Raw genomic sequence first — 15,253 nt, forward strand, 5'->3', positions numbered from 1 at the left:
ATAACCCTGAAGGCAAAAAAAGAAAAAAGAATAAAGAAAAAAAGAAAGAAAGATGAAAGGAAGGAAGGAAGGAAGGAAGGAAGGAAGGAAGGAAGGAAAGAAAAAGAAAAGAAAAAGTTTAAAGATCTCTAGGAATCTATTTTATTTGTTATTTTTTTTGGATAAGACAGAGAGAATTGAGAGGAAAGGGGAATAAAGAAGGACAGAGAGACACCTGTAGCCCTGCTTCACCACTCAGGAAGATTTTTCTCCCTGCAGGTGGAGGCTGGAGGTTTGAACTCAGGTCCGGTAACATATGTACTTAAGCAAGTACACCACAACCTGGCCCCTTAGAGTCTCTTTAACAAGCCTAGTCACATCTTGAGGTTCTGGGAAGGGGCAATGGAGAGTGATGTCTGGAGCTAAACCCACATCTCAGGGAGCCTGAGTTCTGAGAGTTTCTTAGGAGATTTTCAGTGGTCCCAACATATATATCAAACAGGCTCTCTCCCTTTCTCTCTGTCTCTCTGTCTCTCTCTCTCTCTCTCTCTCTCACACACACACACACACACACACACACACTCACAGGTGCACACACACACACTCACAACCTAGGATGCACACCCACTCACACTGCCCTGCACCCATTCACACTCCGACACATACTCACAGACACTCACACTCACAGACACACACACACGCGCACGGGCTCACAGGGGCACATCCTCTCACGTACGATGGTTTAAGACACAGCAAGTTTCATTTCTGCAAGATGAAGCAGCTCTGGAGGCCATTTGCACAACGCTGTGAATATATTTGACACAATTGTTTTATGTGCTTTCCCACAGTCAAGATGGCAATTTTTTTTCCATGTGTCATTCACTACCACAGAAACTAATACTAAAGTGAGAAAGAGGTATTCACTGTGAGCTTGAGAGCACATTAGCTCAGTCTCTGCTTTCTAAGCAGAAGCTTCTGCCACCCCGGATGTTCCCGGAAGGCCTGGCCCTGAGGAGAGACAGCTGATAGTTGGTTCCCCAAAGGCAGATAGTGGGGAGGTGACAGAGCCCAGAGTCATCCTCAGGGAAGCTGAGGCCTCAGGAGGAGCCAGCCATGGGGCACTGTTGCTGGTGTTCAGTGGGGGAAGCAATTACAGAAGCCAGACCTTCCACCTTCTGCATCCCACAATGACCCTGGCTCCATACTCCCAGAGGGATAAAGAATAGGAAAGCTATCAGGGGAGGGGATGGAATACGGAAATCTGGTGGTGGGAATCGTGGAGTTGCACCCCTCTTATCCTATGGCTTTGTTAATGTCTCCTTTTTCTAAATAAACAAAAAAGAAAAGGAAAAAAAAAGAAGAAAAGAAAGATCAGCTGGAGGAAGGATGGGTCCTCTCCGAGACCTTAAACCCTGTGGCAGAAGCTATGAGTGTGCTTGAGAACTTTCTGGCTGCATTCAGTACCATTGCTGGTCTTTGTAAAAGCCCCCCCCCCCCCAGCTATCATGAAGCTGGGGAGGGTTGGGGGCTGGGTGGTGGCCCACATAGTATGAGCGCAAGGATCAGGGTTCAAACCCCCTGATTCAGAGCTTCACAGGAGGTGAAGCAGGTCTGCAGGTGTCTATCCTTCTCTCTCCCTCTATCTCTCTATCTTTCCCTCCCCTCTCAATTTCTTTCTGTCCTATACAATAAACTAGAAAAAGGAGGGGGGAAAAAGGGCTGTCAGGGCTAGTTGGTGGCATACATGGTTGAATGCACAGATTACACTATAGTGAGCAAGGACCAGGGTTCAAACCCCTGATCCCCAACCTGCAAGGGGGAAAGCTTCATGAGTGGTAAAGTAGGGCTGTAGGTGTCTCTCTGTCTCTTTCCCTCTCCATCTCCTCATCCCCTCTCAATTTCTCCCTGTCTCTAGCAGATAAAAATTAATAAATAAAATTTAAAGTTAAAAAAAATGGCCATCAGAAGCAGTGTCCTGCGCCAAGCCCCAGCAATAACTCTGGAGAAAAAAAAAAAAAAAGAAAAAGAAAAGGAAAGAAGAGAAAAGATAATAAAATCAAAGAAAAGAGATGAGAAGGAATGACCAAGGTTGCAGACCTCACCTGTCACTCCCTGCTGTGACTGGGTCACATACCTGAGTTTCCTCCTCCGGGCCTCTCTCCAACCTCATTCATTTCAGAATAAAGCCCCCCCACCCCCCACCCACCATGGCAATGAAAGTACAAAGTGCTGGAGAAAAACATGGCCCCAAATGGACCGTGGTGACTCTCATGGTTGCTTGAGGAGTGTGCCCACGGGCCTCCCTGGCTCCCTACATCTGAGGCCAACACAATGCAGGTACTGTTTCTGCTGGAAAAATCCAGTAGCTCCCTGATGTGACTACAGTTTTTTGATTGCTTTTTGAGGGTGTGAAGTTTTTCATGCAAATCAAACCGAGTTTGCTGGAAGAGTTATGTCCTCAGCAAACACAGTCTGTTCCCTGCATCTCTCCAGGCACCATCAAAGGCAATTGTTTGTGTAGAAAGAGAAGTGGAATTCCAAAAAAAATAAATAACCTGAAAGCTCAGAAGGATAAGGTCAGAGAGAGAAAAGCTGGAAACTTCTGCAGGCCCACAAGGCCCAAAAGCTGACCTGCATTTGTGACACGAACCAGGCTCCCAGAGGGATGAGCTGCAGACTTCCTTCCCTGCTCACAGGTGTCACTGGGTGTGTGTCGCAGCTTTTCCAAGGGTCAGTCAAGAAGACACAGGACCACAGCTGTGTGGTTTTAGAAAAGTCAGGAGTGCAGACGTGCCGTGACCTGGGGACCCCACCCCTGGGGTGTCCACACTGCGGGAATGCCTACAGCAGTGTAGGGAGAGCCAGGAGCTGCTGTGCACTGTGTTGAAAGTTCTCCCATTGGATGTTGCTCCTCCAGGAAGGGTTTGCCCAAAGATCCTTTTCTTCTTCCTCTTTGCCCTGCTATGCTCTGACCTAGGGCAGCGGTGGGGTTGGGGGTGGGTGCAGGAAGCTGTGCAAAAAAAGGTCCACATGGCAGACCTGAGTCCCTCTCTTTAGAAAGAGCCAGTGCCAAGTAGAGAAGCAATTTCAGCCACCAGAATTGCCAATTTCTGCACCCCCCCAAAAAAAAACAAGTTTGACCCACACTTCCCGTGGGGGAGAAATGACATCAGGAAGATATCCAGAGGGCTCTGAACTCCAACTCCATCAGGAACCAGATGGAGATGAGGAATAAAGGAAAGCCATTTGGATGTAGTAATAGATGTATGTATGACTTGGAAAGAGAGAAGATGAGACAACCCCCATAAAAAAGGCCAAATATATACAAATATAGACAGATATTTGTAGAAATAATAATTGACCCATGTCTCTGGGGAGAACTGCTGGAGCTTACAATGCAGGGGGTGGGGATCCAGAGTTCTTGCAGTGGGGATAGTGTGGAGTTGTACCCCTGATATCTTGTCATTTTATAAATCAATATTAAATCACTAATTTAAAAAAAGGCAGAGAGGGAGTCGGGCGGTAGCGCAGTGGGTTACGGGCACATGGCGCAAAGCACAGGGACCAGCAAAAGGATCCTGGGTTTGAGGCCCCGGCTTCCCAGCTGCAGGGGAGTCGCTTTACAGGTGGTGAAGCAGGTCTGCAGGTGTCTGTCTTGCTCTCCCCTTCTCTGTCTTCCCCTCCTCTCTCCATTTCTTTTTGTTCTATCCAACAACGATGAAATCAATAACTACAACAATAACTACAACAAGGGCAACAAAAAGGGAATAAATAAATATATATTTTATTAAAAAGGCAGAGAAAAGAGAAAGGGAAGGAAAGAAGGAAGGAAAGAAGGAAGGAAGAAACGGAAGAAGGAAGGAAAGGAGGGAGGGAGGAGGGACGGAGGGAGACCCTATGCTAGGTTGGCTTTGACTGAGATCTGGGTCTTAAAATTCAGGGAGAACCAGTTTACTGTGGGGGCTGGGAGGTGGGTTATGCAGCTGGCCTCCAGTGGACCCCCAGAAGCAGAGCCCTAGTGTTCTCCCATCGCTAGGAGGGGACTCCTGGGTCCTGTGTTCAAGCCCCTTGTCCTTCATGCCTCTGTGCCCCTGCTGCCTTTCGCCTTGGCTGATTTGGATTTGTGTCTGTGCACATGACAGCTCTGGTGACTCCATGGGCGTGCCTACCAGGTGGGCCATGGAGCTCAGGGTTGGCCTTGAGACCTCGCACAGCTTAGCGGGCATGTTTCCCTGACTCCTCTCCCCACAGGTTCACACAAGACTGCCTTCAGCCCCTTGACATCAGTCTGCAGCTCAGCAGTTCTAGTCCTTCTCACACCACCCCCAGTGACCCCAGTCCCTCAGGTCAGTGACACACACTTCTCCCTGATGCAGCTAATTGCTGAACTGACTCACAGTCTGCCCTCCCCACCCCACCCCACCACATACACAAACACACACACACACACACACACACCTAGTTTCTTATCTAGTCTTTCACCAAGCTGACCTGGTGCTAAATTCCTTTTCTTAAACTTAAATCCTTGTGTTAAATTTCCTCTTGGGGGAAAAAAGAAAGCTCAGGATGCAGTTCAATAGAAAAATCACTTATATCAACTATCAGACGGTGGGTTCAATCACGTGTACCACACAAGAGTACAAAGGATAGTATTCCTGGAGAGAGACATGGATGATAAAAAAAATGCTTTGCTCTGCCCCTCCTCAAAAAGAGAATAATACATAGTTTAAGAGGCACCTCACATGCACAGTACACCCCAGTCCTGTATAGAAACAATAGTTCAAGGCATAAGGACCCCGGTTCGAGCCCCCAGCTCCCCACCTGCAGGGGAGTCACTTCACAGGCGATGAAGCAAGTCTGTCTTTCTCTCCTCCTCTCTGTCTTCCCCTCCTCTCTTCATTTCTTTATGTCTTATCCAACAACAATGACATCAGTAACAACAACAACAACAACAATAACTACAACAATAAAACAACAAAAATAACAAAAGGGAATAAATAAATAAATAAATTTTACAAAAAGAAACAGTAGCTCAAGTGGCATTGGTGCCCCCTTCCCATATCTCAGGGCCTGTTGAGGGAGAAACATACCATCAGACTCAGAGTGCTCGTCAAAGTCACATTTTTTCTGCTGAAGCTCAGAGACCATCACAGGGCAGGAAAAGCATCACTATGGCTTCAAAGCCTGGTGTTGTGAGGAAGGAGTCCAGCCAGTGGGTGACTCCTTGAGTGACTTTCTGATGGCTCTAATGTCAGGCACAGGGAAAGTCAGTGTGTGTGTGTGTGTGTGTGTGTGTGTGTGTGTGTGTGTGTGTGTGTGCGTGCTTTACCACCATGATTATTGAAAGGGCTGCACAACTCCACTATTTTTGAAGGCCATTTTTTTCCTTCTTTTCTGAGAGAGAGAGAGAGAGAGAGAGATAAAGAGAGAGAGAGAGAGAGAGAAAGAAGGAATAGAGACACTGCAGCTGTTCTATCACTTAACAAACTCCCCTCTCTGCCCCCCGTACATGGGGACCTGGGCTTGAACCTGGGTCCTTGTGCATGGTGGTATGTGTGCCCTACTGCCTGGTTTGCACTTGTAGTTTTAATGTTCCAGGCTTGGTCGTTTGAGGAGTTAGAAAACTAGTCCATAGCTGAGCATCCTCACACAGTGGTCAGTGAGTCTCAGAGCACATTTGCCACTGTGAGAGTAGGTATGGGGGTCCTGAATGCATCTTCAAGTCAGGGCACCACGGGGACCTGACAGTTGCGTGATCTGGACTAGGGATGCAAGATTGGCCTCTCCCCATATTTCACACAGCTGGGGGGGGGGTGTCTAGGGATGCTGGACACCCAGTCTCCCTGTTGCCAGGAAACTCACCTGAATGTGTCACTAGGATCCTTCTAGAGTACTGAGCAGAGAGTACTGAAGGGAGAGGCTTGGGGTTAATGATGGGCAGGAGCCTCTGGGTGGGGTCTCTACCCAGTGGGGCCCAGTGAGAGCACATCCAAGGGAGCAGAGAACAATTGGCCCTTGTGGGGGGCAAGTTCCACACCCAGGTAACTGAGCAACTTAGGCTGGGATCTGGGGATACACAAAGCATGGCCATGTGGCAACAAGAGAGAGAGGAGGTCGCTCTGGCGACGTGCCGAGGAGCTGACACTCATGTGGCTGGAGCAGAGACAGAGTGAGCAGCACATAGGCAGGGACTGGGACAGGAGGCAGGGGTGCAGAGAAAAACACATGGAACGCAGAGAAACTCAGCACGCCCACCCGAATGGTACCTGGAACTCCTAAAAGAAAAACAAGCCACAAATGCAGGAGCTCTAAGCAAAGAATTTGACTTCAGATCCCATTCCCCTGCAGAACTCTTTCTGACTGTCAGTGGGGATGGAGAGGAAGGGGTGGGGCGATAGAGTCGGTGGCATTTAGGAAGTAGAGGTGGCACACCTGGTTAAGCACACATAGTACTAGGCACAAGGACCCACACAAAGACCTGGGTTCCAGTTCTCGGCTCCCCACCTGCAGGGTAGACACTTCACAGGCAGTGAAACATGTCTGCAGGTATCTATCTCGCTCCCTCTCTATCTTCCTCTCCTCTCTCGATGATTTCTCTCTGTCTTATCCAATAAAATAGAAAAAAAAATGGCTGCCAGGAGAAGTGGATTCATAGTGCCAGCAGCACTGAGCCCCAGCAATAACCCTACAGGCAAAAAAAAAAAAAAGAAAGAAAAAGAAAGAAAGAAAGAAAGAAAGGAGAAGAAGGAGGAGGGGGAGGGGAGGAAGAAGAGGAGAAAGAGGAGGAGATGAAAAAGGAGGAGAAGAAGAAGAAGAAGAGGAAAAATAAGGAGGAGGAGAAGCAGGAGGAGAAGGAGGAGAAGGAGAAGGAGAAGGAGAAGGAGAAGGAGAAGGAGAAGGAGAAGGAGAAGGAGAAGGAGAAGGAGAAGAAGCAACCCAACCCAGGTGTCCAACAACACATCAGTGGCTGAGAAAGTTGTGGTCTATATACACAATGAAATACTGCTCAGCATCTCGAATTGACTTTCTTTGCCCCATCTTGGAGGGAGCTTGAAGGAATCATGTTAAGTGAGATAAGCCAGAAAGAGAAGGATGAATATGGGATGATCTCACTCATGAGCAGAAGTTGAAAAATAAGAACAGAACGGGGGAACACAAAGGAGAACTGGGACTGGAGTTGGTGTACGGCACCAAAGTAAAGGACTGTGAGGTGGGGGTGGGGGGACTTCCGGTTCAGGGGCACACTGGCAGAAGAGCAACTAGGAAGAAAACTGAGAAATTTTACACATGAGCCATCAACTGTATTTACTATACACCACTAATCCCCCCTAATAAACATATTTTAAAAAAACAGTAGAAGAGAGGGGTTTGCTGGTGTTGCAGCTGGTTGAACGCACATATTACAATGTACAAGGAGTTGGGCTTAAGGCCCCTGTGCCACCTTCAGGAGGAAAGTTCTGCAAGTGGTGAAGCAGGGTTGCAGGTGTCTCTTTTTGTCTCCCTCTCAGTCTTTCCCCTTCCCTCTGGATTTCTTTCTGTCTCTTTCAAATAAATGACATATAAAAAAGAAAGTAGAGTAGGTCATTCACTGAAGAATTGGGCCTGAGGATTGAGGGAGGGCAGAAGGAGTCATCAACATCGCTACCACTCATTGTTCTAGTCACAGCACGCAGGATGAAAGACACCCCCCCCTCCCAGTAGGAGCTGTGTACTTAAATGCACTCTGTGTTCAGAGCCAAGTGGGTGTCTCATTTCAGACACGATGAGAGTGAGGGGTCCTGGGAACAGGACTTGTGAGGATGGCTGATAGGCAGTTACTAGGGGAAACTGACGCTTTGGGAACATTTGCAGCTAAAGATCTAGACTTGGGCGTGTCAGGATATTGATGGAAATTGACACCTGTGAAGGGGATCTCAGAGAAGGAATATCACTTTATCTCCACGGTGACAGGAGGCAACAGAGACCTACACTTGCCAAGATTAGGCAGATGGGAAGTGGCTTGCTTCCTTTGGCCTTAGCACTGCATAGGGTGACCTAGGACCACAGTTTCAGCTGGATGATGGGGACAGACACCAGTGGACGCCCACAATGTAAAGGAGGAGAGGAAGGAATAAAGGGAAGGTGGTTATCAAGGAAAATAATGAAAACATTTCATTGATCTCGTAAATACTAGCAGGGAACATGTGGAGAAAGGGACCTTGGAGAGAGAATGGTCAGTGACACCATGCACCCTGAAGTGGAGAGTGAAGCAAAATGTTAGGGAAAGAGACAAGGTGCAGGGGGGCAGCTCACAGGGCAAAGGGCACATAGTGCGAAGCACAAGGACGCCTGCGAGGACCCCAGTTCAGTCTGAGCCCCCGGGCTCCCTAACCACAGGCGGTCACTTCACAATTAATGAAGCAGGTCTGCAGGTGTCTTTCTTTCCCCTTCTCTATCTTCCTCTCCTCTCTCAATTTCTCTCTGTCTTGTCCATAAAAAAAGAAAGAAAAAAAAAGGGAAAAAATGGTCTCCAGAAGCAGTGGTTTTGCAGCACCAGCACCAAGCCCCAGTGATAACCCTGGAGGCAATAAACAAACAAACAAACAAAATCCAGGAACAAGGAGGGTGGGGACTGTCCCACTTTAGAAATAGGAAAAGAGAGGGGGAGTATGGCAGTAGCGCAGTGGGTTAAGCGCATATGGTGCAAAGTGCAAGAACCGGTGTACGGATCTGGGTTCGAGCCCCCGGCTCCCCACCTGCAGGGGAGTCGCTTCACAGGCGGTGAAGCAGATCTGTAGGTGTCTGTCTTTCTCTCCCCCCTCTCTGTCTTCCCCTCCTCTCTCCATTTCTCTCTGTGCTATCCAACGACGACTACAACAAAAATAAAAGAAAGAAAAAGAAAAAGAAAAAGAAAGAAAGAAAAAGAAAAGAAATAGGAAAAGAGAGGAGGAAAGACCAGTGAAGCTGCAGGTAAGTTCCTAGACCAAGTTACTCAGCAATGGTGTTGATTAATTTCTCTATGAAGTTAAATAGTGTGTGTGTGTGTGTGTGTGTGTGTGTAGGGGAGGGGGGTGGTGAGGGTGGGGGACAGAACCTCAAGGACAGTAATGAAAGTCAGAAGACCGAGGGGCAGGGTGGTGGCACACCTAGAAGAGTGTACCCACTACCACATGCAAAGACCCTGGCTCCCACCTGCACCACCTGCAGGGGAGGGAGCTTTACAAGTGGTGGAGCAGGGCTGCAGGTCATTCTCTCTCTCTCTCTCTCTCTCTCTCTCTATCTATCTATCTATCTATCTCCCCCCATTCCCTCTCAATTTCTCTCTGTATTTGTCCAAAATAAGTAAGTATAGAACAGAAAAGCAGACAGAAAATAGGGATGTTGGGGGCACAGAAACCCAGATATAAACATCTGGAAAATTTGAGAAGGGAAATTACTTTTCTTTTTCTTCTATTATTTGAAGATTGAACAAAAGTGGTTCTTTTTCAGGGGGCGAAATGCCCATGGTGTTATTATTATTTTTTTTAATGTTTGTAGCATTTATATAAGAATCTACTTATTGTCCTGGGGGCTGGGTATCTCTGCTGCAGGAAGTCCTGTGGTCAGGGGGCGGCTGTGTCTGCACGGATGGTTCCAGAACGCAGACCAAGCCCTCAGCCTGGTTACACAAGATGGACACATTACTCTTCTTCTATGCCTGGTCACAAGTGTCTGTGACCTGTCTGCACAAGGGCAGACAGTCCCTTGAGCAAACCATACCCAAAGCTAGGAATTCTGGATGGTACTCAAAAGCCCTTCCAGTCCTCCTGATCAAAGGGATGGGTAAAGCAGGGTCCCCTGGCACTCTGGTACCCTTTGGGATAACCCCAGTCACCCAGGGAGCAGGGCTCAGCACTGAGGATGGGAAAAGGAGAGAAGTACATGCAAAGTCCTGGGAGCTCTCCCAGAAAGAAGGGGAGGAGACAGCTCTGTGGGATGGGCGGGGTGAGAGCCAGCTGTGGTGAGGAAGTTATTTAAACACCAGCTTTCTTGTTTGGTCCTGGTCCTTTGGAGGAACTGCCCCAGGGACGCACAGAGCCAACCTGCCTAGGGCACTTCAGAGGAAACACTACAGGTAAGCAGTGCCCTTCTGGCCTGGCTTTCCAGCACTACACCACTGCGGTTGGAAGAATGGGGGAGAGGGGTCACAGGCAGTCCCACTTCCATGCCTCCCCTTCCTCGCCCCCCAGTCTGTACCTGCCCTGCCCCCACTTGGAGCATGGCCTTTCTGCAGCCACCCCAAGGTGCTTTGCTGAAAGCCACCAAATGAGAAGGTAAAATGGGGTGTGGGCTGCTCCCCAAAGGGACAGACTCCCTTCCATCCAGAGAGCAGACTCTTGAGAGGGAACACACAAGGTTGAGGCCAGGTAAGAAGATCTTCGTGAATTTCTTGGCCTTCCTCCCCACCCATTGCTTTTCCCTCTCATCATAGAATAGGGGGCACACTTGAACCCTTTCTCCAGACCCAGACCTGACCAAGAGATGGTGGTGGTGGTGGTGGTGGTGATGGGGAGGGGGTGCTCCCTGTCCCTCTGCACTCATCTACCACAAGGAATGAGAGGTTCTTTTCCTCTGGGGCACACCTAGGACTTCTCTTCTGGGTTCCCTCTTTCTTCTTCCCCCTTCCCCCAGGAACCACACACCATCCATCCCTTGTATTTCCAACAGAGGACCCCTGCCACCTTCTCTTCGTCATTGACCCTTTCTCCCTCTCTCTTGACCGGAGGTCACTGGAGTGTGTGTGTGTGTGTGTGTGTGTGTGTGTGTGTGTGTGTGTGTGTGTGTGTGTGTGTGTGACTTTCCCTACTCCAGTCTTAGGGTTCTCCACTCTGCTGCCTCTTTCCACAACTTTGGCAGCGACTCTTGCCCTGACTGTGCTGCCCTCGCTCAGCGTGTGCTGAAACACATCTTCTCACTACTGCTATGAAGGCGGTTCTTCAGCTTTTGCTAGGTCCCCCACGTGCTTGAGAGGATCAGAACAAAGTCCCTCTTCATTTGGTCACTTGGTCGGCCAGAAAGGTGCTATTTACACTGGCCATCTGCCCACACAGACGCTCGAAGGAGGGGAGGGAGCTGGGGGCAAAGGCAGTGTGCTTGCAGCCTTGAATAGGTCAGTGTATGGAACCAACTGCAGGTCACCTGCTCTGAGCCCCTTTGATTGACCTCGATGCTTGGTCTGCTGGTGTTGTCCCCGCAGTCGTGACTCCAAAGCACAGCCCCCTCTCACACCTTGACTTGACTTCTGCCTCCTGCTGACTCCTGACAGGCAAACTCCCCAGGGCCCAGCCCCTCTGTCTTGTTTCCTCCTGGATCCAGAGTGTTTGATTGACACATGTTAGACACTCAATAAATATGGTTGAGTTATAAGATCTGAGTAGGGGGCCGGGCAGTGGTACACCATGCTATGTACACATAGTACAAAGCTTAAGGACCCATGGAAGAATCCCAGTTAAAGCCCCTGACTCCAGGGGCTCGTTTCACAAGTGATGAAGCATGTCTGAAGGTGTCTATCTTTATCTCTCCCTCTCTGTCTTCCCCTTGTCTCTCAATTTCTCTCTGTCCTATTCAAAAAAAAAATTTAAAAATATATCTAAGTAGGGAACATATGAATGCTGTGTGTTGGTGTGGTGGGATGCTACTTACTAGCTGGGTGGGATTGAATGAGATGATTCTTTTTTCTTTTTGTCTTTGCTTTTTTTTTTTTTCCTTCTGTTTTGATGTGCTGCCAAAATGAGCCTAGGGCCCCAAATGGAAGCTCTGCTGCTGAACCATCCAACCCTAATTTTTCTATTGTTTATCTTTATGGGAGGAAGAAAGAGAGTGAGGAGAGAGAGAGATGCCTCAAAGCACAGTGCCACCATTCATGGAATTCCATCGGTCTATATTCTTGGTACTGCCTAAGATACTCTCAGGTGATGTCAGGGATTGAACTCAGGACCCTACACATGGAAAGCATGCCTTCAATTACTAAAACATTTCCTCAGCCCAATACCAGCTTATTAATTGCTAAAGTATCTTTATTTATTCATTATTGAATAGGGGCAGAGAGAAATTGAGAGAGATAGTGAGGGACAGTGAGAGAGAGAGAGAGAGAGAGAGAGAGAGAGAGATATGCAGCCCTATTTCACCACTAGTGAAGCTTTTCTCACACTAGGAGCTTGAGCCCAGGTCCTTGTGCACTGTAATGTGTGTGCTCAACTAGGTGCACCACAGCCTGGTCCTGAGCTTATTCTTAAGAATCATAGGAACCCCATGAATCTATAGGAAATAGATACTTTCTTCCCATATGCTTAAGACAAAGAATTTTTTTTTTTAGTAGTGGTACTATCTTTCAGGGTAACTAAAGATATATAACCTGTTCTTCAAAGTATTTTCTATTTATTTATATATTTATTACTTGATAGGCCACAGAAACTGAGAAGGGTAGGGGAAATAGAGAGAGATACCTACAGTACTTGCTTCACTGCTCATGAGGCTTCTACCCTGCTTGTTGGGAAAGGGGGCTTGAACCCAGGTCCTTATGCATGGCCACATATGCATTCCATCAAGTGTGCTACCACCTGGCCCCTTCTACTACTTCTTATCACCATCATCATCTTTCTCCTCTTCTTTTTCTTCTCCTCCTCCTCTTCCTCCTCCTCCTTCTTCATCAACTTTGTTTCTTCCAGTACTATTCCCTCTTCTATTTTCCATATGTTCTGACAAACACGACCCTCCAATATTCTTGGGGAACTGTATTCCATCATTAGCCAGATTCCCATTGCCACTTCTCAGGTTTTATTTATACGACTTTCAGAAATGCGTTGCCCAAGTGCTATCACATGCCGATATGTCTCTCGCTCTATTTTTGAATTCTCGTGGCAAATGGAAGTCATTTCACATTCCTTCTGTGTGCCTCTTTTTCCCCTGCCCTTCCTCAGCTCCCAGGGACCTGCTGCAGTGAGAATGTCCTTTGGAGGCAGGAGAGCCGTTCCCCCTAACAACTCTAATGCAGAAGAGAATGACCTCCCCACCACGGAGCTGCAGGGCTTGGTGCCCAGGGGATTCAACCCACAAGGTACGGACACCTCAGACCCAGGGGACCCTGGGCCACAGCCTCTTTCTACCGAGCTCCCATAAAGGAGTGTCTGGTGCTCAGGAAAGGACCCCCCCCTCCACCCAAACTTTCTCTGAGTCATGAAAACACCTTGGCTTCTTCTTCCAGCTCTGCCACTTCACAGCCTCATCAGCTTGTGAAGGTCACTGTGTCTTACTTACTTCACTGTTGTTTTCTGTCCAGAATCAGGGCATTGGCCTGGCTGAGCCTGGTCCAACTCCACTCTTCTGTTCATTAAAAAAAATATATATATATATATATATGTGTGTGTGTGTGTGTGTGTGTGTGTGTGTGTGTGTGTGTGTGTGTGTGTGTGTTCTCCAGCTGGAAGTCTCCACTTCTCAAATATTATGGCTGTTGTGATTGTCTGGCTTGCACCTCCTCCCTGCTTCATGAATTTTGGAAGTGGCAAGAGATGCTGGTCTCTGACAGTCATGGAGATAGAAGCCCTCTGCTTCTCTCTCCAGAGCGCCTGTGATCTGCGGCCGGGTGGGTAGCCTGCTGCCCCAGCTCTTCACACTCTCCAGGGTCCTACGCTGGGCATGGCCACCAGCAGCTGACCTCCACTTGACCCTGTCAGCTGTGAGAGGGTCCAGGTGCCAGGGTGACTTGGTGACACAGAAGCCATTTCCTTGGGTCACAGAAGAGATGTTCAAGCTCAAGTCCTTGAATGTCATCTAGCCCGAAGCACTTTTGCCCCCACGTTGGGCTTCAGCACAGCTAGTAGATGCCCACGTTCAGGGGTAGGTGCTCTTGGCCACCCTGTGATTGTGTGGCAAAACCAACTGTTTAGAAAGAGACTGTTCTGGCCGAGCAATGCTGACTTCCAGCAAAGACAGCAAGTCCGAGGACTCCTGACCCTGAGCGTGGGTTTGATTGAAGTTTAGCGGAGAGTTTTTCAGAAGCATCCATAAGGTGCCGTCTTCAGCTGAGTAGAGGGGTCAAACCAAATGTGAAAAGTCTCAGGCAGAGGGCCGGGTGGTGGAGCACCTTGTTGAGCCCAAATGCTACATTGTGCAAGGACCCGGGTTCAAGTCCCCATCCTCACCTGCAGTGGAAATGCTCCAGGAATGGTAAAGCAGGGCTGCAGGTGTCTCTCTGTCTTTCACACCCTCTATCTCCCCCTTCCTCTTAATTTCTGGTAGTCTCTATCCAATAAATAGATAATAATAATAAATTCCCAGGTCAAAGCTGAGAGCAATAGAACTCCACACATAAAACCAATTTTACAAGCTGTACCCATCAACCCCCTTGATTTGTCAAGTGAGGGCTCAGCAAACTGAGGTCAGTGCAAGCTGTCACTCCTTGTCCAGTTTTGGTGGGTTTTTTGTTTTCTTTTCAACAGCATTAATTAAGGTGGGAAATGTGTAGATGTTAAGTTATCAAACAGGTCACCTTGGGCATTTTCTTTCTTTTTTTTTAAGCACTGTTTTTCCTTCTGGCAGAGAAGACAGTGAATCTCAGAGAAGGAGCTAAGGTTGCAGGAAGAAAAGGGTAGGGAGGATAGAAAGACAATGGAGCAAAGCTTCCCTGCCAGGATGGGTTAGGAGAAACATGGGCCATCATCAGGGCAGTGAGATATAACTAGGGCCTCCACCCATCCCCTGCCCTCCTCCCGGGGCCCAAGGCTCAGACCATCTGGCTTCCTATTCTATGCCTGCCACTTGCTCCCCCTGGGGCCCAGGCCAGGTCATGCAAGTGCCCTGAGCCTCAGTTTCTTCATCAGAAAAATGGAAGCAATACACTGTTTGTAGCTGACACAGGGATCATACCTGTGAGATCCTTGCACCGAAAAACACGGCCTGCCAATGCACTTTGAAAATGTGCGTGTGACAGTACCCTAAGAAATGCAGCCACCCTCTCCCTTGACCACTTAGCTCAAAAGATTGCCAATTTAACATCAAAACTGCTAGAGAACTTGAGTATGTAGATCAGGAAAAAAAAGGAATAAAGGAAGGAAGGAAGGAAGGAAGGAAGGAAAAAAGAAGAAAGAAAGAAAGAAAGAGAGAGAGAGAGAAGAACATCTCTGATTATTGTATTTGGTGTATTTGGGAAGGAAGTTATTTTGCACTGAATCATTTTGAAGTCTTTATTTGTTTAGAAGACATCTGTGTCTACAGTTTAGTAATTTTCTGAGACCTCTTTCTAGGCCCTGGCTGA

General features: G+C 48.1%; 1 protein-coding gene across 1 annotated transcript in view; it reads left to right on the top strand.

Moving 5' to 3' along the window:
• Positions 1–9,940: 9,940 nt before the first annotated feature.
• Positions 9,941–15,253, top strand: part of F13A1 (coagulation factor XIII A chain) — a 204,771-nt gene continuing 199,458 nt past the window's right edge. Inside the window, exons 1-2 of the mRNA XM_007523293.3 lie at positions 9,941–10,072; positions 12,918–13,054. Of these exons, the coding sequence (XP_007523355.1) occupies positions 12,943–13,054 (112 nt within the window). The 5' untranslated portion in view covers positions 9,941–10,072; positions 12,918–12,942. The remainder of the gene's footprint in view (positions 10,073–12,917; positions 13,055–15,253) is intronic.

This window comes from Erinaceus europaeus, chromosome 4, assembly GCF_950295315.1.
Source record: "Erinaceus europaeus chromosome 4, mEriEur2.1, whole genome shotgun sequence".
NCBI lineage: Eukaryota > Metazoa > Chordata > Mammalia > Eulipotyphla > Erinaceidae > Erinaceus > Erinaceus europaeus.